The 26834-nt window shown below is 36.9% G+C and overlaps 1 protein-coding gene across 1 annotated transcript in view; it reads left to right on the forward strand.

The window, feature by feature from the left end:
- LOC126236061 (succinate dehydrogenase cytochrome b560 subunit, mitochondrial-like) overlaps positions 1-16995 on the forward strand; it is a 41450-nt gene extending 24455 nt beyond the window's left edge. The window contains exons 3-5 of the mRNA XM_049945109.1: positions 775-971; positions 8880-9022; positions 16421-16995. Of these exons, the coding sequence (XP_049801066.1) occupies positions 775-971; positions 8880-9022; positions 16421-16525 (445 nt within the window). The 3' untranslated portion in view covers positions 16526-16995. The remainder of the gene's footprint in view (positions 1-774; positions 972-8879; positions 9023-16420) is intronic.
- Positions 16996-26834: the final 9839 nt, after the last annotated feature.

Below are 26834 nucleotides of genomic sequence, written 5' to 3' on the forward strand. Positions count from 1 at the left end.
CCGGGTTATCTGGATACTTCCCACCAACACCAACCTATCCGAACTCCGGAGATGGGAACTTGCTCTTCAATATATCCTCTCTTCCCGTTACCCACCAGGCCTCAATCTCCGCTAATTTCAAGTCGCCGCCACTCATACCTCACCTGTCATTCAACATCATCTTTGCCTCTTCACTTCCGCCTCGACTGACATCTCTGCCCAAACCCTTTGTCTTTAAATATGTCTGCTTGTCTGTATATGTGTGGATGGATATGTGCGTGTGTGCCAGTGTATACCTGTCCTTTTTTTCCCCCTAAGGTAAGTCTTTCCGCTCGCGGGATTGGAATGACTCCTTACCCTCTCCCTTAAAACCCACATCCTTTCGTCTTTCCCTCTCCTTCCCCTCTTTCCTGATGAGGCAACAGTTTGTTGCGAAAGCTTGAATTTTGTGTGTGTGTTTGTGTTTGTTTGTGTGTCTATTGACCTGCCAGCGCTTTCGTTCGGTAAGTCACATCATCTTTGTTTTTACATATATTTTTCCCACGTGGAATGTTTCCCTCTATTATAATAATATGTAGTGAAATATACAAACATCATGAATTTGACTGTCTTGTCAAAATCCTTACAGTAGTTGCAGAGATTAGCCATCACATACAGACAAAAATGTAGCGAGGGACTGCAATTTATAATATGTATAGATATTTTTGCTTGTGTTGTTATAAACTATTCTCCACATACTATATGTAATATTCAAACTACATTTGGCTCATCTCAATATGTGTCTCTTTTCTGCAGGTGTCGTTGTGTTTCACTGAGAGTAACTCAGTATGAACCTCCTCGTAGTGAGAGCCACGATGAGCGAAACGCTAGACTGGGACGGCCGCAGTCACCTCATCTTACCATCATCAAATACCAGCTGACAACGGTGCTTTCAATATCCCATCGAATGACGGGACTAGCATTGAGTGTCTATATGACAACGTTGGGCTTAGGTAAAAATTTGCTGACAGTCATGTCAGCCATAAGAATAAATTATTTTCTAATTTACAAAAGATCCATAATATTGTATTCTGTAAGACATCTGCATACATTCCTCAACAGAAAACACAGCTGACGTAAAGTCCTGCAAGACAGCACCACAAACCCTAAAAAGTACTAATCATCATCACTTTGAAAATATTCCAGATTTGAGGTCTTACCAGATTTAATGCACATCATTAATGGAAGGAGGTGGGAGAGGGTTCTTTTTTTTTTTTTTTTTTTTTAGAGGTATTATGGCAAGCCCAAATTCAAAGTGATCATTTGAGGATGGAGCCAAGTATAAACAGGCCATTATTGATAAAGTTTCCTTGCAGTTATTTTGCATACCTAAATAATTTAACTTGGTAACAGATTGAACTTTTATAAATATAGTTACATACAAGGATATTTATTAAAGATTAAAATCAGAAGGTAAGTATAATAATATACACAATAGAATAGGAGCATTTAGTCAGCTGCAGGGTCAATCCATATGAAGTGGTCCAGTGAAGGTTGCTTGACCTTTTTTAAATATTTTATTTTTTTTTTATGTGATTACCCTATAGTTGAGAAGTTCAAGACAGTTTTTTAAAATAATTTATCTTGCACCTTTACTGGATGGCGGCCATATTTATTTTTAAGTGCGCAATGATTTTTCAGTCTGAAGACATTAGTGAAAATTGAAATATCTCTGCACTGGATTAAGTTACAACATTGCAATTGACATGATTGTTTTTAGAGAAGTGTCCTCTACAACATTGACTGTTACACAAAATACCCTAAGTTCGAAAATAACCAGTCAAAATGACCTCCAAAAATAACAAATAAGGAGTGATTTATGAGAACTTAAATATCTTCGACATTTCGTGGCCCTGTCAGCAACTGTATAAATATTAATTTTAAATGAGTGGTGTACTGGATGGAACTCCTGTATAAATATTAATTTTAAACTAGTGCTGTACAGGAACTCCAGATACAGTTATTCTGAAAAAGGTTGGGTTATCCCGACTGAAACCTAGGTAAATTCTAGGCTATTCAAGGCTGTTCATTATTAAAATTAAAATTAATGATTTATGAGAGTCTATTTTTTTCCTTTAGTTAGATATCAAACACTACTAGCCTCATATAGAGCAAGAACACTTTTTTTTATGAATTTTTGCAATTTGAAAATTTTTATTTTTTGTTAAGTTTGGAGTTAGTTATCTCAGGTTGGACTGAATATAAAAATACTATTTTTGACAGTTTGTACACCTATGTGATAGCAATGTACTGTAAAAATTTCTACATTGATATCTGACTGTGAACAAAGATATTAAATTTTGAAAATGAGGAAATAATTCACATTACTCTACAACTGATCTTACGGCTGTTGCCTATTTAAATGGTTTATTGTTTCATTGTAATAAAATTTATTTGTGACATATATTTAGTTAACTCGATCACCCAATATTCATTTAGTTTATTTATTTTTAATAATGCAGTATTAAACAATGGGAGCTTTCACTTTTGTTCTTTGGTAATAAAAATCCCATTTATGTTTAGGTTTGTTGTCAATAAAGCAGTACATGATTGCTGAGTGTGGCATAGTAGAAGTACATTGTTGCTGGGTTTGGCATTGTTGTAGTCACTCTGCTCTGAAACCTTTGTTGGAGTGGATGTACATACTTTAAGAGTGTAGAATGTGTTTTGTGCTTTGTTCTGTGTGTAATTTGTAATTAATTGTGATAGATTAACTGGAATGCAATAACATGTATGAACAGTGCTCTGTTGGACAGATAGCAAGTGAAATGTGTCACAAAACAGTTTACGGTTCAGTTTCAAAAAACTTGAAAAATTTCAGTGACTTTGATGAAGTTAGACAAACTTTGTTTAAATTTCGAGTAAGTTCTTCTGTAGCACCAGTATCATGTGAAGAAATATATTCTGAATTACAACCACATTTTTGGAAGAAAGAGCTGTGATCCACTTAAAGTTCATAAAAAGCCTGTTACTAAAGGTTTGAGAGAAATAGAACTTGAACATTTGTCCTTGTTATGTGAGAGTGAAACAGCTTCTGAAGTGAAACACAATGTGATTCCTGGAAATTCTCTGTGCCCAAATTATTACTCAAAAATATTTGTTGTGAATCCAGAACCAAAATCATGTAACCTTGTTAATGACATTTATATTCCTAATGAAGTTGTTAGCATATTGGATTTTGCTTGTTCTAAGTTAGACGTATCTCGTGTAAAGAAAAGCAGCTATTGAAAATAAGGTACAACAAATTTCAGACAAAATTAGAAAAGGCTTGGAATCATGCTTCAATAATACAGATACCAACATTATTTATAAAGAAGAAGAACATCATCTGACACTGAATGTTTGAGCTTAATAGAGAAGTTAAAAATTAAACGTTCAGTGACATCTAAAGAGGAAAAAGCTAAAATTTTAAGTTTGCTCCCTTACTCATGGTAAAGAGAAAAAAATAGATCATGGATTAAACATTTCTCATCGTTTGGTCAAACTAACCCGAAAATTAGTGAAAGAGCAAGACATTCTTCCAGTTTTAGGAAAGAAGAAAGGAATAGATATTAGTGAAGAAACAATTAAAAAGATCCAGCAGGTTTTTCAAGGTGATGAAAACAGTAGAATGTGCCCAGGTTGCAAAAAGGTAACAAAGCAGAAACAACTAGTGCTGTCAAATTGAAATGAAATTTATGTAACTTTCAAGAATTCTCTTCCTGAATGCAAAATTGGAAGGTCAAAATTTTTTGGTCTTCGCCCTAAGTGGTGTTTTTTGGCTGGATCCTCAGGGACACACTCCGTATGTGTTTGTTTATATCATCAAAATGTCAAAGTGGTGATTGCTGGTGCAAAAGTCAGTGATCTTAACTACAAAGAGTTACTAGTGACACTAACAGTTATGACTGCATGATGAGTTTGTGTAATAAATTCCCTGGTAAGGAAACCATTTTTGAATTGTTTCAGAAATATGATTATGAAATGCCAGACAGTATTACCTTCAAACATTGGGTCACAACTGACAGGGCAGAAATGATAATAGTGGTCAAATCTCAGTAAGAGTACTTGGAATATTTAATTGATAACTTACAAAAACTCAGAAGTCATCACTATGTTCCTAAAATCCAAAGTAAGTTTTCAAAGGACAAAAAAGCACAACGTCATGAAACTGAATGCGTGGTGCTAGCTGATTTTGCAGAAAATTTTGCATTTCTGATTCAGGATGCAAGAGAAGGGTACCACTGGGTCAGTGACCAGGCAACAGTGCATCCATTTATTCTCTACTTGAAAAATGAGAAAGATGAAGTTTGCAGTTCTTCAATTTGCATTCTAAGCGACTACTCGGAGCACAACACTTTGGCTGTACATTTTGTAACAAAAGTATGTAATAAATTACATGAAAGAAAATTTTCCCTAGGTTGAGAAGCTGATACTTTTCAGATGGAAGTGGTAGTCAGTATAAGAACAAACAGAATTTTTCAAATCTGTGCAACCACAAAGTAGACTTTGGATTGGAGGCTGAATGGCACTTTTTTGCACCTTGCCATGATAAAAATGCACGTGATGGAGTAAGAGGCACAACAAAATGTGAAAAATAAAGCCAGCCTACAAAGACCAACCACAGACCAAATTCTCGCAGTGCAGGACTTGTATGTCTTTTGCAAGGATAATATTAAAGGCATTACCAATTTTCTGATCAAGAAAGAAGTGGTTCTGCATGTGAAAACAACACTTCAAACCAGATTTGAAAACTGTATAGCAATAAAAGGAACAAGGCATTTTTACAAATTCCTTGGCATTGCAGAAAACTTGGTTCAATGATATGTAACATCAGAAACCAAATTTTATGAGGGATCATTGTGTCAGTAAAAATACATCTCTGTCCTTAATGTTGAATGACATAGTGGCATGTGTGTGATGGACAGTGGTGGCTTGCAGAGGTTGAAAGATTAAGTTTGGAAAACAATGGTGTTTTTGTGCATTTTTACCACCCTGCTGGCCCAAGGACATCATTCAAGAAATCTGTTAGTGACAAAGTTCTGATTCCAATGAAAAATGTTTTCAGGAAACTTTCAGTGCTTGAACTTACTACAGCAACTGGGAGGTCTTATTCTATATCACAGAAGCTGTTTGAAGAAATAAGTGTTCTTAACATTCACCAACAGGTTTAGGAACAGTCGCATCTTGAAGGATGTTAATTGAAAATATTTGTTTTAAGTATGTCACAATAATATAAATGTTAATTTCAGTGAAGTTTCCACTTTTTGTATATAAATCAACACCTTACTTCAATAATAATTGATTATATCCTGCCAATATCACACATGAATAGGCAACAGCCATAAGATCAGTTGTAGAGTAATGTGAATTATCTCCTCATTTTCAAAAATTCATATCTTTGTTCAGTCAGATATCAGTGTTGAAATTTTTACAGTACGTTGTTATCATATAGGTGTACAAACTGTGCAAAAATCATATTTTTATATTCAGTCCCATCTGAGATAACTAACCCCAAACTTCAAAAAAACAAGATCAAATTCCAAAAATTCATTAATAATTAAGGAAACATTTGTAAGTGTTCTTGCTCTATATGAGGCTAGTAGTGTATGGGAAAAAACTCTCATAAATCACTCCCCCCCCCCCCCCACCTTTTTTTGGGGGGGATAGGGAGGGTCAAAAAAGTGAATTTTTGGAAATTTGGATTCCAAACTTTGGAGGTCATTTTGACTGGTTATTTTTGAATTTAGGGTATTTTGTGTAATATACAACATTGTACAGGACACTTTTCTAAAAACAATCATGTCAATTGCAATGTTGTAACTTAACCCAGTGCAGAGATATTCATATTCTTGCTAACGTCTCTAAACTGAATCACACTTACAAATGAAAATGGCCACCATTCAGTAAAGCTGAAAGGTATTTTAAAAAAAAAAAAAAAAAACTGTTTTGAACTTCTCAGTTATAGGATAATCACATATAAAAAAATTAAAATATTTAAAAATGGTCAAGCAACCAACTTAATTTTTATTGGACCACTTCATTTGGATTGACCCTGCAGAGTAAATAAAATCTTGATCAAAAGTGACTCACACAAGACTATGAAGATGATGATATTAATCAGTGGGAAGTCTGAATAACTAACAATAATATTACGAAAGGGATAGATTGTTACTCATCATATAGAGGAGACTCTGGGTCACAGACAGACACAATGAGAAGACTGCTATACATTTAAGCTTTCAGCCAAAAGGACTCCTTCCGAAGTAGAAAACTTACACACACACACACACACACACACACACACACACACAAAATTAGAAGCTCTATATTTTGTTTGTGTGTCAGTTTATCTTTCAGTACATCAGTTATACTGAGAGGCATTACAGTTAATTTTTCTTACAGTGTTTTTAGTAATGTAATGTAGATAAACCACTATTCTAAAAAAATCCATGTGTAACATTCTATGTATAGAGATCACCCTAAACTAATTGACAAATGTTACATTGTAGTGAGAGACCAAGAATAGAGTGCTTGTGTGTGTGTGTGTGTGTGTGTGTGTGTGTGTGTGTGTGTGTGTGCGTGTGCGTGTGTGCGCGCGCGCGCGCGCCCCTGTGCATGCACACTAGTTAAGTAAACAAAACACACCAGTATTAGTGACTAGTATTAAGAGTTATACCAAATTAAATAAATCAAATAAAAAAATGGCACTGTTGATATTGTTGTCACTGTTAAGTTGCACATGTTTGTGTTCACAACATTGTTCCATCAAAGTCAGCAGTGTGTTAGCAATATTGTTAACCTCTCGTGTCCCTGCCTGCACTAATGACTACATTTACGTATTCTTGTCATCTGCTATGCTGAACTGGCAGCAGACATTCAAACGCTTTGGATGACTTAAGTATGTGTGTAAACTCCCACTTCTTTAACAATACGACTTAATTGAGACTGTCAGCAGACTTTCCTTGCTGGTTAGCTGGCTGCTGAAACCTCCTTTTCTCTTCTTCTCTGAAGTATATTTGCTAGGAACAGGAATTTCTCAAGACTCGTTTTATGTATAAAAATAAGCAGATGTACTCAAGTTTCTTTTGCTTCACTTAACGATGTTTATTTAAACATCAAACTTGTACAAATCTCATTCTCCACATAAACAAACACTATCAAGTAAGTTCCTTTGTGCATCCAAAGGTTGGAAACAAAGTTTATTTCCAGATAAGAGAGAGTTGGCTTAAAAAACCAAGTCCATTAACAATATTTCAACTGTTCTTTCCCCCCCCCCCCCCCCCCCTCCTACAATAGTCAAAGTTATAAAACAGCACAGAATAACACAGAAGTTTCTTGAGTCTGCCGTGTTCTTTCATTATACTTCCTTGGCGCGACCAGCAAACACTTTTCGGTGCTGTTCAACCACCGTGTCTACAGTCTTCTTACTACATGCTTCAGACCTGCACACACAGACAGGTGACGTGCAGTAGATAGGCTCTCTCGCACTTATTTTTAAAATATCATGTGTTCGAGACGTTCGAAGGCCGAGTGGTTCTAGAATTTATGCCGAAATTCTCAAAACATTACAACATTTGACATTGTATATTTACATCATGAGCTACACTATGACAAGTAAAGAGAAAGAATTAATTATATGTGGTGCTGCAGTAATAATACTTGATGAATAAACAGTTGAAGAAAGACATAGCCGTCATTGGTAGATGGAAGACGTGATGGGAATGATGTGCTGTGTGAGCTGGTTTTGAAAGACTGTTTTGAGTTTTATAATTTCTCTTGGATGTTGCCATCCGATTTTGAAATTCTGATGAATATATTAGGGCCAGTTGTTTCAGAGAGAGAAAAACAGTTCCTGTGAAGCAAAGATTTGCTGGTATGCTTTGTCCCCCCTCCCTCCCCCGCCCCCAGCAGGAGCTACCTTTCAAAGCCTTGCATATTTTTTCCACATTTCAAAGGCAGCTGTATCTTAGATAGGACATGCAGTTTGTGAAGCTTTGGTTGAAGGTAATTCATTTATGGTAACTGCAACAAAACATTTGATCATATATTTATTTTTATTTGCTTATAAAAATTAATTCATATTATTTTCAATAATACTTCTTCAGCCTGACGGTCATTAATGTGATGGGGGATATCTGCAGTTGATGATTCCCTCATCCATGTTTACTACTGACTGCTTCCTCCTACATAAATTAGCTTCTGCGTCAAAGAGAGTGCTGTACATTCGTTTTTGCTGTCACCGTCCTTTCATAGGGTGGCAGCTCATGCAGTTTACTGATGACAGTATTGCTAATGCCAAGCAATGCGGCAATATTTTGTAGCAAGTTGTGCTTTGGTTTAATACTGGGACTACATGCCAGAGGCGTTCCTGTGATTCACAGAGTATGGTAAGTTCGTAATTTTGCATCTTGTCCATTCCATTTCATAAAAGAAATCACAATGCCATGGAAAGACAACATACAACACTACAGAGAGAGAGAGTATAAACACTAGTGCTGCATAGCAGCACTTGATCTGTACCAAAACAGCCATGGAATACTGGTTTTGAATTGTCAACATGTTGCCAGCATTGATAGCCCAGCACTAGCCGCAAACAATGTTGGAGAACATGTTTTGAACACAGTGTAAATGTGCCTTTATTGGCATTTGAAAACTGATGAAATAAACTTCAATATTGCAGAATTCTAGGTCTATCTTTGTTGCATACCTACTTCTGAATTAAAATCAGATGTTCTCTTGTTAATTATAGATAGTTAAAGAATAGATTGAAGACTAAGCTTACACATTTTTGGCAGAAAAAAACTAAGTCCTGTTGGTGGTGGTAGTTGGTAATTAAGTTTGTGCAATTTGTAGATGTAATGAATTTAAATATTTTCTAGGTACCCTTGTATCACCATATCACTTCACTGATTACATCACGTGGATACAAGAACTGCACTTGAATCCAGTACTTATCGCTGCCACGAAGGCAATTATTGCATTTCCTCTGGCATATCACACATGTAATGGTGTCCGTCACTTGGTAAGTAACAATATGTGTTCCTATAAAGTTCTAGTTGTTTTATCTTTCGCTTTGACATCAATGGTATCATACAAACACCTGCATCTGGTCACATTCAAAACACTATGTATTGAAGAAACGGACCAATTGCGTAGGAAGATGTGCATCCGAAGCAGTAGAATAATTGGATTGATGGAAATTTATAAAAATAATCACTTGTCAAACAAAAAAGTAAATAACAGAAAGAAGTGCTGACTTGGTGAAACTGTTGTATTATTTAGTCTTTGATGATGGGTATACTAGCACAAGCAAAAATTTATCCAGCAGGAGGGGGTGGATTGGGGGAGCAGAGCCTATGCACAGGGACGCCAGTGTATGGGGAGGTGGACACTGTTTCCCTGAAATCTCAAGAATACATAAAGATAAAAAGCAAAAGCTACTTTCTTAGATTGTTATGGAGCTGACTCTCATGTTCATGAACTATTCAGTTCCAATAGTGTAAAGGTGGCTGGATCATGGAGTGTTATCTGAAATGAAAAATAATGGATTTGCTGGATCAGATGAATTAAGTGTACAAATGACCAAAGCAGTTAGAGATGCAGCCACAGTGATTATATAGGGTTGTAGACAGAATTTGGAAAGAAAATGCAGTACTTAATTGTTGCAAACTTCCTGTGGACTAAGAATTAACACCTATAGCCACATTCTGTAGGCTGTCACCAGATAGTGTGTGCCTTTCTTCAGGCATCTGCTAGATTTTTCAACATTTCCATGCCACTCTCCGACGTGTGTCAAATAAATCTGTGGCCCATTGCACTGTCCTGCGTTGTAGACGTTTCCCTGTTGTTCCTGGTTAGCATGGGTCCCACACACATAAGCAGTATTTTAAGCAGCTTGTAAATGGTCAGTAATACTGCGCAACATTATCGACTTTCTCCCTACACTGCTAAGTAATGTTGTGCAATAATACTGTGGTATGGAATGTTTTATGATGAAGGTGCTACTGCTGTGGGTAATTGCCCTACTTTGTTGCAAGCAAAAAAGAAAGGTGGCTGAAATATTGGTGTTCATTGGCATCACTGTTCAGAGGCTCTGCTCTCCCCCCCCCCCCCCCTCCCCCTTTTCTCTCTCAGGATAAATTTATGCAGGCATTAGTATCCCCGTCTTCAAAGACAAAATAATACAACAGTTCCTCCAAGTCAGCACGTATCTATTACTGTATGCTGCAGTACCTTGCTATAGGAAATTCTTTCAAAAACTTGAAATTCATAAATTCAGTTTCACTTACAGTGTAGTTATGGAAATGTGTCGTGCAAAAACACATACATGTAAGGATTATATTTGGGTAAGTAATGTATACACAGAGATAAATATCTATATATATCTTTATTCATAACTTTGCATTCATTAATTATTTTTAATATCTTCCTCTGTGGCTGTTCCCCATATTTTCTGAGAAATAAATCATACGATTCATCATTTTAACACTTCTGTTTTTGTACTTATCTGAACTAACATCCCACAATGTTGGCAATAAGATAATTTTTATGTACTCTATTAATAATAATAATAATAATAATCTTTCATCTTGTTTTGAACTCTTTTCCACACATAACAACAGCAGCAGCAGCAGCAAAACCTAACCACCTTGATCTATATATTACATGAGACTGTCAAGGATATTGTCAGTAGTGCCCACAGATTGATATTGTAGTCATAGAATATTATGGAACTTTTTTATTTTGTAAAGTGCACAGTTTTACATTTCTGGACACTCAAAGCAAGTTGCCTATCTTTGCACTACTGTGAAATTGTATCAAGACCTAACTGGCTATTTGTGCAGCCATTTAGTTTTGGCTAGGTCTTTATTGTTAGATAACTACACTATCTACAAAAAAGTTGGAGGTTACTGTCAATATCACTGTCAATTCATTAACATAAAACATGGACAATAAGTGTCCTAGCACACTTCTCTAGTAGACATCTGAAGTTACTTCTGTCAACGACTTTCCATCCAAGATAACATGCTGTGTTGCACTTACCAAGAAATCTTCAGTCAGCCACAAATTTTATTTGATACCCATGTGGTCATCTATTTCTTAATACGTGTTGGAGTGGTACTTGATCTAAGTGTGTGTGTGTGTGTGTGTGTGTGTGTGTGTGTGTGTGTGTGTGTGTGTTTGTTTTACTATATCCAGTTGTTTATCGTGATTTATTTCTTCCAGAATGTCATGTGAGAAGAGTTGCACTTATTGATAAAGTTTAAAATGCTGTCAAAATCTACTCATTAACACTTTTGGTGCTGGTCTTGTACATTCCTGCCATTGCACCTGTGGACTGGCTAAAATGTGTGGTTTTCTATAAGTTATAACTCTTGTGTACAAATATGTAGTCCAAATTTCAAAACTTTTTAGGTTTATAGGACTTGCTACTTTAAGTATACATATTTTGGCATTTCTAATGTCAGATCTGAACCCACAGATGAAACTTTAATTTAATAGTACTTGTCACTGAAAAAACTGGAAATGAGTTCTGGTATTCATATACATGCCACAGTAAGCAAACAAATTATCTTTCTGTTTAAATTTCTTTTACAACCCATTTAAATCTAAAGAAACTCACAAAACACAAGAACAAAGCAAAAGTTAGTGCTCATAGTGGAGTACAGTGTGATACAAATTGAAGTATGGGGAGATACATAGTCCACCATTATACTCACTGACATCATATGCTCGTATTATTCTCCTAATTTACCTGCAGAAAAATCCTTCATAACAATACAGTCTATGAAAATAATGCAATAGGCGTGTTATCTGAATCGTCATTAAATATTTTGTTCTCACCATCTGCAGACTCATCAGTGACTTTGTAAATCATTTGCTCCAGATGTTCTTATTGTTCACTGCACATTATGAATACAAAATCCATGAAACAGAGAACTTAAATGTCAACTAACACCCACAAAACAAGAGATAATAATAAAGGTTTAAAAAACGATAGTTTTTTGCCGTGATACTGCTACTGCCTTCTGGCAAAAACTAAGACGCCTGAAGACCTGATACACATTTTCTGGAGCCATAAATATGCATTTGACTTTGCGGTAAATCATAACTGGCGTGACATAATATTACACCTGCCACACATTTCCATTTCCTGCAAGCACTGTAATATTACGTTAGCTGCACACTAACTGTTAACAGAGTAATCTTACGTGAAAAGTTTAACGTAATAAGACAAATATTACAGTTGGAAACTGTGAGTATGTCGTGAGGCAGCATATCACGTGGCACACAAATACCAGGACTTTATTCCTCCAGTATTTGAGAATGAGAGCACTTAGCGACCTCCAATAAACTTTACACAAAATTTCAAACTTTTACAAACATTTTTTTCTTGCCAATCCTTCCACAAAATGAAAAACAGTTTGTTGCTTACTACATTTTCGCTGTTCATGCAGTAAAACTTCAGCATCAGGCCTGACGTAATTTATTACTTTTTTACTACTAGTTCTATTAATGACGCAGTTTGTGGACAGAATCAACCTATACCACCCAATTTACCTGCAAAATTATGTCATTGTATGACACATAGTTCAGGAAATATAAGATCGTCATTGAAGTTCATGAAAAACTATCTTTTGCTTAAAATGGAGTGCAAATTACCCAAACTATATTCATTCAGTGTTTCATAACAACACTTAGTGACTTCCACCTTCTGGGCATTGCCTAAAGTTTTTGTTTGTGGGATCTATGGTTTATTGTAGTTGAGAAATGGGCTAAACAAGTTAGAAATTGTATATGTGAGACAGCCTTCAGTTTTAATAATTTCAGTTTTTTCTCACTTCCATTGGCACTAGTATCTATATCTCTCATCTTTGCAGTAGTATGAGAATTTAACTGGGGCAGTACTTGTATCTCTCCCTGTGTAACAAAATATTTGAAAATGGTATTCAGAATTTCTGATTTTGCTTTACTGCCCTTGATTTTGGGTACTTTGTAATCATGAGTGTGACATTGGGCCACCAATGTAAACTTTAATGTATTACTGGAATTTCTTTGGGTTTTGACAAAGGTCTTTTGATAAGATCTTGCCATAGTAGTTGTTAAAGGCTTTTATGCAGAATGAGATTTTCACTCTGCGGCGGAGTGTGCGCTGATATGAAACTTCCTGGCAGATTAAAACTATGCACCAGACCTCGAGTCCAAATTGAGACCTTAACCATTCACGGGCAAGTGCTCTGCCAACTGAACTAACCAAGCACAACTCACGACCCATCCTCACAGCTTCAATTCTGCCAGTACTTCGTCTCCTACCTTCCAAGCTTCACAGAAGCTCTTCTGCAAACTTGCCTGTGAATGGCAAAGGTCTTAAGTTTGTGTCTCAGTCTGGCACACTGTTTTAATCTTCCAGGAAGTTTCAAAGGCTTTTATGCATTGCCCTTTTGACAGTCAAACACATTAGATACCTTTGGCACAATCACATAATATTTTTCCAAAAGAAGCTCCTCGTCCAGGCCATAAAGACCCAAGGGATGTTAGCCAGCCACCTTGTCATTCTCTATCTTGCGGTCTCATGCAGATGGGGTATAGAGGGACATGTGGTCAGCATACTGCTCTCCCAGCCATTTTGCAGACTTTCCAGACTATGGAGCCATTACAGCTCATTCAAGTAGCTCCTCAGTTGGCATCATGAGGCTGCGTGCACCCCATACCAGCCCTCCCACCAAGGAAAAATCCTTTTCAGTTCCAGGAATCAAACGCAGGTCCTCTTCTTGGCAACTGTGCTAAAATAGGTGTGTGGAGTCCTTGGAACAACAATTTATTTTCCAAAACTGGCTATGAAGAAGATGGCATACGGGTGATCAAATGCTGGTTACTGCTGTTATATGCAATTGTGTTGAATAAAAATAAGTGTATAATGCGATTCATTTAGCATCTCTCTCTCTCTCTCTCTCTCTCTCTCTACATCCGTAAGCTTCAGAACCAATTCCTCTTCACTCTCTTGTCCATCAGAGTTAAACGTCTCATCATTGCGATATGAATTGCTCCATCTTTCCTTAGTTTGCTGTACATACAGCATAAATATTTCTACTTGCTGTGATTGTTTTTTGTACATTAACAGTTATTTTTGCTACAACTTCATCATGATCATTCGTATCAGTTTCAACATGGATATCCTCAAAGAGGTCAGGTCTGTTTTTTGCCATTAGCTCTAATATATTTGTAATGAGTGGACTTCAAAAGTGTTTTCTATGTGGTTTTCAGAGAAAGCATTTATTATTATTTTGCTGGATGTCTTGTCACATTTTCCTTGTACAAAACTATAAGTATTGTAATGTTTTTGAACAATTGAAGTTTCCATTGATGATAATATGATTGTGGAACATGACATACTGGCAAGCTGATGTTTCCTTTAACATTCTTAACTACATATGGGATGACTGGTTGTTGATAGGACTCATTTATAAGTTTATGCTCACTCTTGATACTGAGTCTTACCTAAACAATCTCTCATGCAGTTTCAATTTTTTATCATGTTGGATCACAGTTTCTTGTCTACTGTGACAAATTCGCCACATCAGTTTCCCATTAGCCTGTCCTTTTTGAAATGCATTTAGGTTTACCTTAAATATCCTGTGTCAGTTTCAGATGTTTGCCAACTTTCTGTAATTAGTGTTATGTGAGTGCCACTGCTTTTTAGGTGTGCTTCAAACTCTGGCACATTGTTGAGAATGCTTTAGCAGTTCATCATTAGGATTTTAATATTCTCATCTATGGCACCCTTTCTTCTTGTCGTACAGTAATACATCAGGGTCACCTACAGCTTTTATTATTGGACCCCTGTGTTACCACACAGTCAGCTACCTGGGGTAACAGCTTCTGATGTGTAGTACACCCCTGAGCCATTTAGAGTGACCACACAGCACTCATCCCTGTGATGCAAGCACAGGAAGCTGCAGCCCAACTTTTCACAGAATTTTTCATGAGTAAACCACTAATTGATGAAACAGAGCTGCATACAGGTCCCGAGTGGATGGTCGGGTTGGTGTGATACAGTTGAGTCCGAAGAGCTTCACAAGATAAACATCATAAATCGAGATATTGGAGAACACAAAAAGTTTCCAAATTCTACCATGCGGTCCATTGTATGCTTTGAAATGCAACAGTTCCACAAGGCTCTAAGATCAGCCAGTAAGATATATACCTTGTAAGTGTGCTAGCATTTGGACTAGAAGCAGCAAGTTCTGAACCAAGTAAGAACCATCTCTAGGCAAAATAAATTTTCTCGTTCTTGCCTACAGGAATCAAAAATAAATCTGGACTAAGAATCTGACAGCACACTAGGTTTCGAAGAAAGCTTCCTGGAGGCCCTTGAACTAAGTGACTGCAGGGGTATGAGCACATGAAGGAAGTTTTCCGCAATAGGACCTCCTGGAGCTTGGCTCAAATGGCTCTGAGCACTATGAGACTCAACATCTGAGGTCATCAGTCCCCTAGAACTACTTACACCTAACTAACCTAAGGACATCACATACATCCATGCCCGAGGCAGGATTCGAACCTGTGACCATAGCGGTCGCGCGGTTCCAGACTGAAGCACCTACAACCGCTCAGCCACACTGACCGGTTCCTGGAGCTTGCTTTGACCAAAACGTCTGACGGAAAGCACAAAGAGGAAGACCATTTAACACCTGGGAGAAGTGAATCATGTAGGACCTCAAATTTAGAGGTGCAAAGTGGCATCAGTTAAATAAGTAGCAGCTGCTGTGTATAAGGAAAGTGTGAGGAGGCCTATTTACAACCGCACCCAGATTGCCGGAATGGAAAAATGAGGATGAAGCAAGAGAACTGCAAGGGAAGGGCAGTTCGTCATTATTCAGGAAATGAAACCTTGTCACAGGAATGGAGAATGTCACTGTGTGCCAATTCTTAATTGTTTTATCTGTAATTTAAAAAAATTTAAAATTTGTATATTTTGAATTGAATTTAAAAAGAAAAAAGTGAACTACAACTCACGATCCGAGTGGTTTATTCCTGGAGAGTGAACATATTGTACTGAAAATTAGAAATTCTGTGCTGTAATTGGAATAACTGAATGGTTCCTATATGTGACAGCAGTAGTCAAGGCATGCCTATATGCATGTTTGCAAGTGTGTTTGTCTGTTTTCCTGTCCCTGCCTCCCTCTCCATTTCCTTTTAACCTTCTTCTGATTAACCCAATACAAGTATTTCATTTTCCAGGAGCTCAGTGTACCATGCATAAGGTGATTACTTGCTTATGGGCTGCATATGCTAGTTTAAAAACTTTCAACCTTTGCGTTGGGTCATGTAACCACAAGCTTTCTGTGTGTTGTTGTGTCAGACTGTTTCTGTCAAATATGATCAAATATTCTAAATGTTGTTGTTTCGTTACTTTTAGGTGTGGGATTTAGGGAAGGCATTAACAATAAAAGAAGTCTACTACACGGGATATGCTATGTTAGCTGCAACATCGATCATGACAGCTTGGTTAATGTCACTGTAATCTAAAATACTTCTCTCATGAAGTGTTTTTGGTGTAGTGTGTTTGAAGACTGTGCAACAGTATTTATTTATGAGACCATATGTAAATCATTAACACTTATGTGTACATAACTGCTCCATGAATATTAGTTCAGATGTTTAAATACAGAAATGAATTCACATTGTAGTATTTGGTTGTGTAAAAACTGGTACTGTCCAGAATAGTATGTAATTCAATAATAAAATGTGCAAAAGTCTTTTCTGCTCACATGGCTTAAGTTCACTGCCGTAATTGTTTGAATAATTGCATTAAATTGTAAATGGATGTAACTGAAAATACTTTATGGGTCGTGCTACATTTAGAAGAGTATTATGTGCAGCTTTTTTTATGATGTAAAAACCAATGTGCCGGACACAGAAAACATTTAGGACAACTATGTGAATTTTGTGGAATGGTGTGTGAAGCCAATAAATCATTACATAGAATTGAAATGATGTGTTACATTCTTTCATTTGCCAATCTCCATAATGTTTTCCAAAATAGATAAATGTGATGCTGCGCCAAATATCCTGTTCAATGTATTACCAACAGACGAATCACTGAACGTCTTACATCCATCTGAAAGAAAAGCCTGTTATTAAGCAAAATGTGGAACCTACACAACAGAGTCCGTGTAAAATAAAGTGTGCAGATATCGTAAATAGTGTTTCTTCTTCAGTAATAGCTCAAAAAAACAAATTCGATATCCTACTACAAAACGATGGTCATTGTGAAAAACAAGCTTCTGCTGCATACAATAAATTTGCTCCCAAGACCGCAAAGTTAACACAGGTTCATAGTTATCAAAAAAGGTTACCGAATGTGCAAAAACAGAATATATCTACACAGCAAAAACACGTTTCAAAACCTTCTAGCCCCAAAACTGTGATAAACAAAAAAATTTGTGTGCTTGGTGACAGTCATGGACGTGGAATTTCAGCACTATTGAAAGATAAATGTAATTTAATGGTAACAGGTTTTGCGAAGCCAGGAGCGCAGTTTTGTGAGGTAAATAAACTAAAAAACTCTACTGATTTATCTCACTTAAGTAATTGTGATTTTGTCGTGCTTCTAGGTGGTTCAAATGATATATATAGGAATGAAACAAAAGGGTTTGCAAAAGAAATGAAGGAATGCTTAAACAACCTATTACATACAAATGTACTCGTTGTTAACATTCCTCATCGTTATGATTTGCCTTCCTGGTCCTGTGTCAACCAAGAAATTTGCATTGCAAACAAACTGATATCAGAAATATGTTCTACATTTCATAACGTAGAGATGATTGATACATACAATTTAGGAAGAAGATTTCATACAGCTCATGGACTACATTTAAATATGTTAAGAAAAGACCAAATAGTAGAAAAACTCCGAAATCATATCCTGAAGAAATCAGCCCCAAGTATCAAGATCGCCAAACAACCACAAATTACAAAATGGTTCAGGCCAAAAACAGAAGCTTTGATGGAAGCAGAACTGTGTCAACCACTCAAAACCATCTCTGCTACTGAAAATTGCGTGCAAGAAGCCACACACAAAAATAAAATCTCGGCCAATTTTTTAGGGTAAGTGCTGTGTCAGAAATACCTTTAGAAAAGAAATTAATTAAACCCTTAACTGAAAAGTCACAAAGTCCATCATTTCTTGTATTACACCATAATGTCCAGTCATTCAGAAATAAGATTCAAATGCTGGAAATGTTACTTCAGTCTCAAATAAATCCAGATGTAATATGTATTACCGAACACTGGCTGTCTAAAGAAGAAATTCAGTCAACCTCTATTCCAAGGTACTCATTAACAAGCTTCTATTGTAGGAATTTCTCCACACATGGCGGTACTGCTATATTTGTAGAGGACCAGATAAAATTCAGTGAGGTAGGCCTAAATGAACAGATTGCATTATCTGAAGATAAGGAATTTGAGCTTTCTATGGTTAAGCTGCCTGAACTAAACTATATAATTATAAATGTATACAGAGCACCAAGTAGTAATATTCCAAATTTTATGACCAAATTAGAAGTTCTGCTGAATAGTGTCAGCTCATTAAATATGAGAATAATACTTTGTGGTGATTTTAACATTGATTTATCAAAAAACAGTAATGCTAAACTTGATTTGTTAAACATGACCAAATCCTTTAATATGATCCCCACAATACACTCTCCAACAAGATCAACAGAGCATACTGATTCAATAATTGATCAAATCTTCATAACTGATACTGGTTACAAATTCACTGGCGAAGTACTGAGCATGGGATACAGTGACCATGATGCTCAGCTACTGAGCGTTGACGTGGAAAATAGTAAAATCAGCCCCGAAAAAGTATTTCAAAGAAGAAACTTTTCAGATGGCAATATTAGGATTTTTAACTTCCTATTAGCTAAGGAAAATTGGGACAGTGTTTACATGCAAACAACTGTTGATAATATGTTCTTAAGCTTCCATAACACCTTCCTTTATTACTTTAATACAGCATTTCCTTTTGAAACAAAAACTTCAAGCAATCAAAATAGAAAGTCGTGGGTAACAAAAGGAATCAAAATTTCTAGTGAGAGAAACAAACCCTGATGAAATTATGAACATAATAAAATTGTTACGCAATAAAATCTCTAGTGGCTATGATGAAGTACCTGACCTCATATTAAAGGTGTGTGCTCCCCATATAGTAAAGCCATTATCAACCATCTACAACCAATCATTAAAAACTGGCATTTTTCCAGATGCTCTCAAAATAGCTAAAGTCTCACCATTACTAAAGAAAGGTTCCCCTGCTTTAGTATCCAATTATAGACCATTATCCATGTTAAGCATCTTTTCAAAAATCCTGGAAAAACTTTTTTATGACAGGCTTATAAATTTCATAAAAAACCACGCACCAATCAGCATTCAACAACATGGTTTTAGTAAATCTTTATCCACCCAGGCAGCAATTTTTGAACTGTTGGACCACATACTGAAATCAATTGACCAACATAATATAGCTGCAGGTATCTTCTTAGATCTCTCTAAAGCCTTTGACGTACTAGATCATAAAATACTGCTTGCTAAATAGGAAAGAAGAGGAATAAGAGGTGTGGCTCACAACTGGCTATGCTCTTACCTACAAAACCGCAGACAGAAGGTATCACTTCAATATGATATTAATGTACAGAATAAAATAAATAACACAGTTTTCCTCTCGGAGGAAAGAACGAACAATAAGATATGGTGTTCCCCAGGGTTCTGTTCTAGGGCCATTACTTTTCCTCATTTACATAGATGATCTTGTTGAACGTATGAGCCCACAAAAAACTATCCTGTTTGCTGATGATACAAGCATAGTGTTGTCTGGATCTAGCCCTGAATCCCTTCAGACAATATCTGATAACTCTATGGAAAAACTTTCTGAGTGGTTTAACAAAAATGGCCTAAATGTTAATAGTGGGAAAACTGTATGTATCAACTTCCATCTAATTCCCACATCCAGTCAAAAAACTATCCAAGTAAAGTTAAATAATGATAAAATTGAAAATGTAAATGCAACAAAATTTTTGGGTCTATGGGTCCAACAAAATTTAAAATGGGACACACATATAAACAACTTATCAAAGAAACTCTCATCATTGTGCTATGGCCTAAGAATACTAAAATCTACTACAAGTAAATCCACACTACTGCAAGCATACCATGCGCAGTTCCACTCATTGCTCCGCTATGGAATCATCTTTTGGGGAAATTCAACTCTCAGCACAAATATATTTAAACTACGAAAAAGAGCACTGAGGATAATCTGTGGCCTCAAAAAGCTGGAATCCTGTAAACGTCAATTTATAAAACTTAATGTTCTAAGCATCCCATCCCTATTCATTCAAGAAACAATCCTATTCACCAGGGAATACCTCTCAAGAACAGGCAAATTAATCCAAAACAATGATATACACGCTCATTATACCAGAGGGCAATCTAATATCCATCAAATTTTTTCAAGGACATCATCATACCAAAAATATATAACTCATCTGGGTGTCGTATTACACAATAAAATTCCAGAACAAATAAAAACTGCTCCAGATCCAATATTTAAAAATAAACTAAAGGCATTTCTGACAAAGCACTGTTTCTATTCAGTACAAGAATTCCTGGAAATGAAAAATTATAAAGTTCCTTTGTAAAATACTGTGATTAGAGTAAAACATTCTGTAGGCAAAATAATAACCTAATTTCTACTATACACAAGTATGTTTCAGTTTCACTTCCCAAAATTTTTCAACTCGCTTTTGAATGTACAAGTACACATTCTATTAGTATTAAAACTTAATTATCTGTGAAATCTCAATGTTAATTTCATGTTTAATGTAGTTTTTAAATGACATTGTCCTTCTGTTGTGTTTCCAGTTGACATTTCACTATTCTGTAATCTCAGTGATTATTTGTGTAAATTTAAAGTAGCACTACATTGCCTACATGTTTCTTAGTTCCCCATGTAAATTGTTTGTATTCTCTGTATGTGAAGTTACTATATTCATCAATGAACAATTTTGTGTACATTTTTTAAATGGCAGTCCATTGTCTATTTGTTAAGAAAAATGACTTGTCCTATATCATGTGTACTTTGTACAATATGTGATCCACAGGATAAATAAATAAATACAAGTACAATACAAATACATAATATTTTGACTCCTAACTGCGAAAGTGCAATGTCAATACCACTCAATACAACTCAGAACAATGTTTAGCACTTGACTTGGTTTTTTTTTTCCCACAAAATTTATTTATATTTTACTAACTGCATTTACATAAAATTTCTCCAAACTCACAGTTTTTCTAAAATATTATGCTGGGTATTCCTTAAGGACTTATATTGACTAGATTATTTTTTAATGTAATCAGTGTCATTATTAATATTTTACTAAAACTCTACCAATGGTGCATGAGTTATAAAAGCTGAGTGAATTTTGTACCAGAAGTAAATACTACTTCAAGATCTTTAGCTATGGGCAAAGAGCACGTTTTACTGCATGATATGATAAGAGCCTCCTAGCACCATTTTGCAATTTGTTAAATTGTTTCATCATTGTGGAACTAGCCAGTGCAGAAAGTATATCTGCGTGGTACAGATGTGGTAGTGATTTCAATGAAACTGCTGGTGGCAAACTTCCCAGTACTACCTACGGGAACACTGTGTTACGAATTTTAGGGATAATGAACTGGAAGTCACATGCTATAGATCTTGAAAGTCACAAATGATGCAAGTTTTCCATTACAGGTAACAGCATGCTTTGGAGGCTAAAGCATCAGAAATTTAATTTATTTTAACCAATTTCACTCACCATTGCCTTACAAAATGATCTCCTGGGGCAACTCTTCATTCAAGAATAAAGTGTTCATTGCACAAAAGCATGCAATGAGACGAATCAAGTTTAATCACCACTTAAAATGTTACAGACATCATTATTGCTACAGATATACTGTATCCAACCAGGAACATTGTGGTGTATTGTTTTCACTTGAAGTTAATTAATTCAAGAGATTTGAAGATATCGTAATATCATTACCAAACAAAAATACATATGTTAAAATTGAAACCTAAGGACTAACAACCTAGTTAACTTTTTACAACCATTGTTCATGATTCCAAAAAAGTGATTGGTCTAGCTTAACTATCCATAATTAAAAGTTATTTATTAATTAATTAAGATTTCAAGACACCAACCATTATTGTATCTTTTAATATTTCAAAATTCCACGCCCATAATTTTGAAGCCCAAAATTTTCCTAACACTGCAGTGTTTTTAGATTTCTCATATTTTGATTTTTAGACAAAGCATTTGAAGTTTAAACTCTTTATAAATAAATTATAAATGGCAGTTCTCATAGAAGCTGGGGAATTTTAATCGAATATGAAGGTTTGTTGCAACTACATCAAACAGTAGCACATTGTGTTTTGTGCAGTACAGCGGCTACATGAAGTAAATTGCCCTAAAAATCCTGCTTGTGATTACTTTTATAATTTTTCTCTTTTACTAGAGTAGCACTCTCTTTTAAATCACTAAAAACTGTGACTATAAACAGCTGGAAATTAGTCTCGGGGATTGAATTAGTTGAAGTTCAGTTGCAGTCTGGTTGGGGACAATTGAGAGCACAGACTACGTTGAAAACCTATGCGGAATGTACTGCACAGTAGCACTATCAGAATTTTCGAGAACTGTGTTAATGTCATGTTAATGGTGAGTGAACAAAATAATGTAATGAACTTTTCAACCTTGCTCTTAAATGAAAATGATCGGTGACCAACTGTTGTGGTGTATGTATGAGGGTGATCAGAAACTTATGTTACGGAACCAGTAGTGAAACGTGTACATTTTGTTTCGTAAAATCAATACAGCCAGCAGATAGTATAATACGTTAGGTTATTTTTCGACATAGTCTTCACATCATGAGGGTGAGTGTACCTTCCTCATACAAATATTGTTCTTGGTGTTCAGCCACATTGTTGCATAGTGTTTCATCTCCTTGTCCGAAGTAAATCATCAGCCTCCTGGGTGTCCCTTCAAGGGGGAGTCACCTTCCTTCACGGTAGTTCATGCATGACCTCATATGGCCAAGACGACCACCATGCTGTTGAAGCAGTTTCACTGGGACAGTGACAGACCTTGCTCCAACCAATTTTCCGCCGTTTCCTCACTTGAAGGAACACCTAGGAGGCTGACAATTCACTTCTGATGAATAGATGAAACAATTTCTGACAACACGGCTGAATATGCAAATGTAGTTTTTCAAACTCATTCCATTAAGCATTGAGTGCTTCAACCAAAACGGAGACTGTTGAAAAATAACCTAATGTATGTTCTATCAGTTGGCTGTATTGGTTGTATGAAATAAAGTGCACATGTTTCACTACAGGCTTTTTAACCTTGTTTCTGATCTCTCCTCATATTTAGAGACTGTGCTAGTGATTAGCTTCTGGCATCACCAAGGATTATGTGTATATTTTGTATGAATAAACTGCTCATAAAAAAACAAGTGCCTTGTGTCTGTGTTTATTATTTAACACGCCACTACCAATATGAGAGAGAATTAAAGTGTCTTGTTTTGCAGCTAACTAATGGACAGAGAAGCTTGACATGGTAAGAAACACCATCACCTACTATAAACGAAAATGTTTCATTGGCCACTCTAGTTGACATCATCCATACAATTTGTACTGTCTGTAGATGAATGAATAAACAAATAAAGAGTACTTTTTTTAGATTACATTATTAAACAGGTGTGGGTATTGATGACAGTGTCACAGTACATTTACTCCTGTATGGAGTTTGTTGTCAACAATAAATCACATTTATAAAACGGTAACATACATAGATATAATATTGGAAAGAGAAATGACTTAAAACACCTCAGTTTAATGGGGTATTCTCCAATACAAATCTGTAATCACTTACCCAGTGATTCGAAGGATGTGACAGACAATACAAACTAAGAGGGGCCTACCCATTATGAGGAAGGCAGACTATGAGGGACAGTGTCAGAGAGGTTCCTTCAAACTGTTTGTGAAATTATATTAAAAAGTCAGGGAAGTTAGTTTTGCTGTATCCTGATCTTTAAACTATGGGGTTAACTACACACGATTCAAGGGACAGCGAAGAGATTCAGAAATGGCACAAGAATTAAATCTCATAGCATAATTTGGAGTAGGGAAAATATCAAAATAGTGAAGAAAAACCTGTAGAGGTAAGTCACTACAGTTCTTGCAAATTATCTACATTTCCATAAGTATTCTGCAAGCCACCATAACGTGTCTGGCACAGTGTACCCTGTACCGTTACTAGTCATTTCCTTTCCTGTTCCATTCGCAAATAAAGTGCAGAAGAAATGATTGTCTATATGCCACTGTGAAGTGATACATTTACTTTCAAATATATGTGTTCCCAAAATATTTATTGTATCACACAACTCTCTTTATATCACCTGCATTTGTTATACCTTCTTCCTTCACTCACACCTCACAATTTTCTAATGGGACGTACAGGGATAAACAAAATTATCAACAAGCTAGGACAACACGTTTGATTTTGGGACAAGCAAAAACAGCTGCTCCTTTTTGATGCTGATGTTGAATCCTATTGGTGTCCATGAAAATTTGCTCTTGTATCCTATGATTGGCCACATTTTTTGATTTAATATAAAGAACATATTAATAATCACTAGAGACAAAATAGACTATGCCAACTGGAGAACTTTACATCATGACTTCCATTTTTAAAAAAGGCAGAAGACTAAAGCCAATGAAGCAAAGGTAGAGTTGCAGGCAGTTGAGCTTTCAGCCGAAGTCTTCTTCAGAGAGGAAAATGCACATACTTTCACACAAGTAAGCACACCTCACACACACCACAGCCATACCTTGGCCCCCCAGCCAGAATGCAGCTGTATCTTGTTGAATAAGCAGCAGTCTGGAGTGATGTGGGAGGGAAGGGATAGTAGGGTACAAGTGGGGGAGAAAAGTCAGCACAGAATGGTGGAGCTTGTAGGGAATAAATGTTGACGAGACAAGGCTGTTGAACACAGCATCGGGAGGCTCTGAGGGTGAGGAAGGGGGTAAGGCTGCAGGGAACAGAGAAGAGGAAATACCAGTGGGTGCATTGGCAGAGAGAGGCACATGATGTGTTTTTCAGTTGTTCCAGTCCGGTGTGGTATCTGCTGACAAAGGGGCCACTTGTTTGTAGCTGATTTTTGGGGGGTGGTGGGAGGATTGGGAGTGTGTGAGGAGGATACGGCTTGAGAAATCTGGTCGTGGACTAGGTGTGGGGGGATAATGCCTGCCGGTAAAGGCCTCTACGAGACCTTAATCATACTGGGCAAGTTAGTTTTCATAGTAGATACACCATATGCAGATGGCCAGACCACAAGAGAGGAATTTTTGGTGTGGAAGGGATGGCAGCTGACCAAATACAGGTACTGATGGTGGTTGGTAGTTTAAAGTGTATAGAACCATCAGAGAGGAGGTAGTCCAGAAATGTGGTACATTGGGTTGTAGACATCATAGTCTGATTTATATTCATTGACTGTATATTCATGATCTGAACTCAGCGCCAAAACACCCTGTCGTCATTCCTTAACAGCCTCAACACCTTCTCTACCATCCACTTCAACTGGTCTTCCTTATTCCAACATGCATCTTCCTGGACATTGACCGCCTATCATCGTGCCCTGAAATAAGAGACATCTTACACGTGATTCTTTCCACATCTCCAAAAGTGGCATTCTGTTGCCTACCTAACCTCCACAACATCATAGTCCATCCCTACACCACTCTCAGACCCACCTGTTGCCACAGGGATCATATCCCTATGGAGGACCCAGGTGCAAGACCTACCCAATCCATGCACCCAGTGCTTCCTATTCCAGACCTGTCACACATGTATCCTGCCCTCCCCCCGTAAGATGCCAGGCCACCTGTGAAACTAGCCATGTCATATACCAATTCTGCAGCAATCATTGCTCAGTTTTTTATATTGGTATGACTATTAACTGGCTGTCCACAAGGATGAGTGGCCACTGCTAAACCGGCCAAGAGCGAAGTGGACTGCCCTGTGGCACAACATGCACCTGAACATGACAGGCTTCATTCCAATGGCTGTTTCACATCCTGGGCCACTGGAACCTCCCCTCCACCACAAGCTTTTCTGAACTGCACAGATGGGAATTACCCTTACAACACATCCTCCACTTCTAAATTTATCTCGTCCTCAACCTATGGTAACCTGCTGTCCCCACATTCTCCAAACAACAGTATTTGCCCTCACTGTTCTATCACCACCTCCCATTTCATGTCCTCTCACCCTCATTGTGCACCAGTGCACCCAACTGTCTTTTCCCCTTCTCCGTTTCTCTCCTCCTCCACTCTCCATTGCCCCCCTCCCTCTCCCTTCGCTCCACTACAGCCTGCTGAAGCTGTGCCTGATAGCCTTGTCCTGCCACTATCTAGTCGTTGCATGCTTCAGCAGGCCGTGCCGACTGTCCTGCCCCCTCCCATTCTCTGCTATCCCTACCCTTCCCCGCCCCACCCCGGATTGCCACTTCTGTTCAATGCAACCCAGGACACAGTTGTATTCTGTCCGGGCGGGCCAGGGATAGTAGTCAGGTGTGAGTGAGGTGTACTTGCTTGTGTGAATGGGTGTTGTTTTTTTTTCCCTCTGAAGAAGCCTTTGGCCAAAAGCTCAATGTGTAGCAGTCTTTTTGTGGTGCCTGTCTGCGACTCAATGTGTCATCTTTGTGGTAAGTAGCACTATCTTTTTCATAAT

This window comes from Schistocerca nitens, chromosome 2 (genome assembly GCF_023898315.1).
Source record: "Schistocerca nitens isolate TAMUIC-IGC-003100 chromosome 2, iqSchNite1.1, whole genome shotgun sequence".
NCBI lineage: Eukaryota > Metazoa > Arthropoda > Insecta > Orthoptera > Acrididae > Schistocerca > Schistocerca nitens.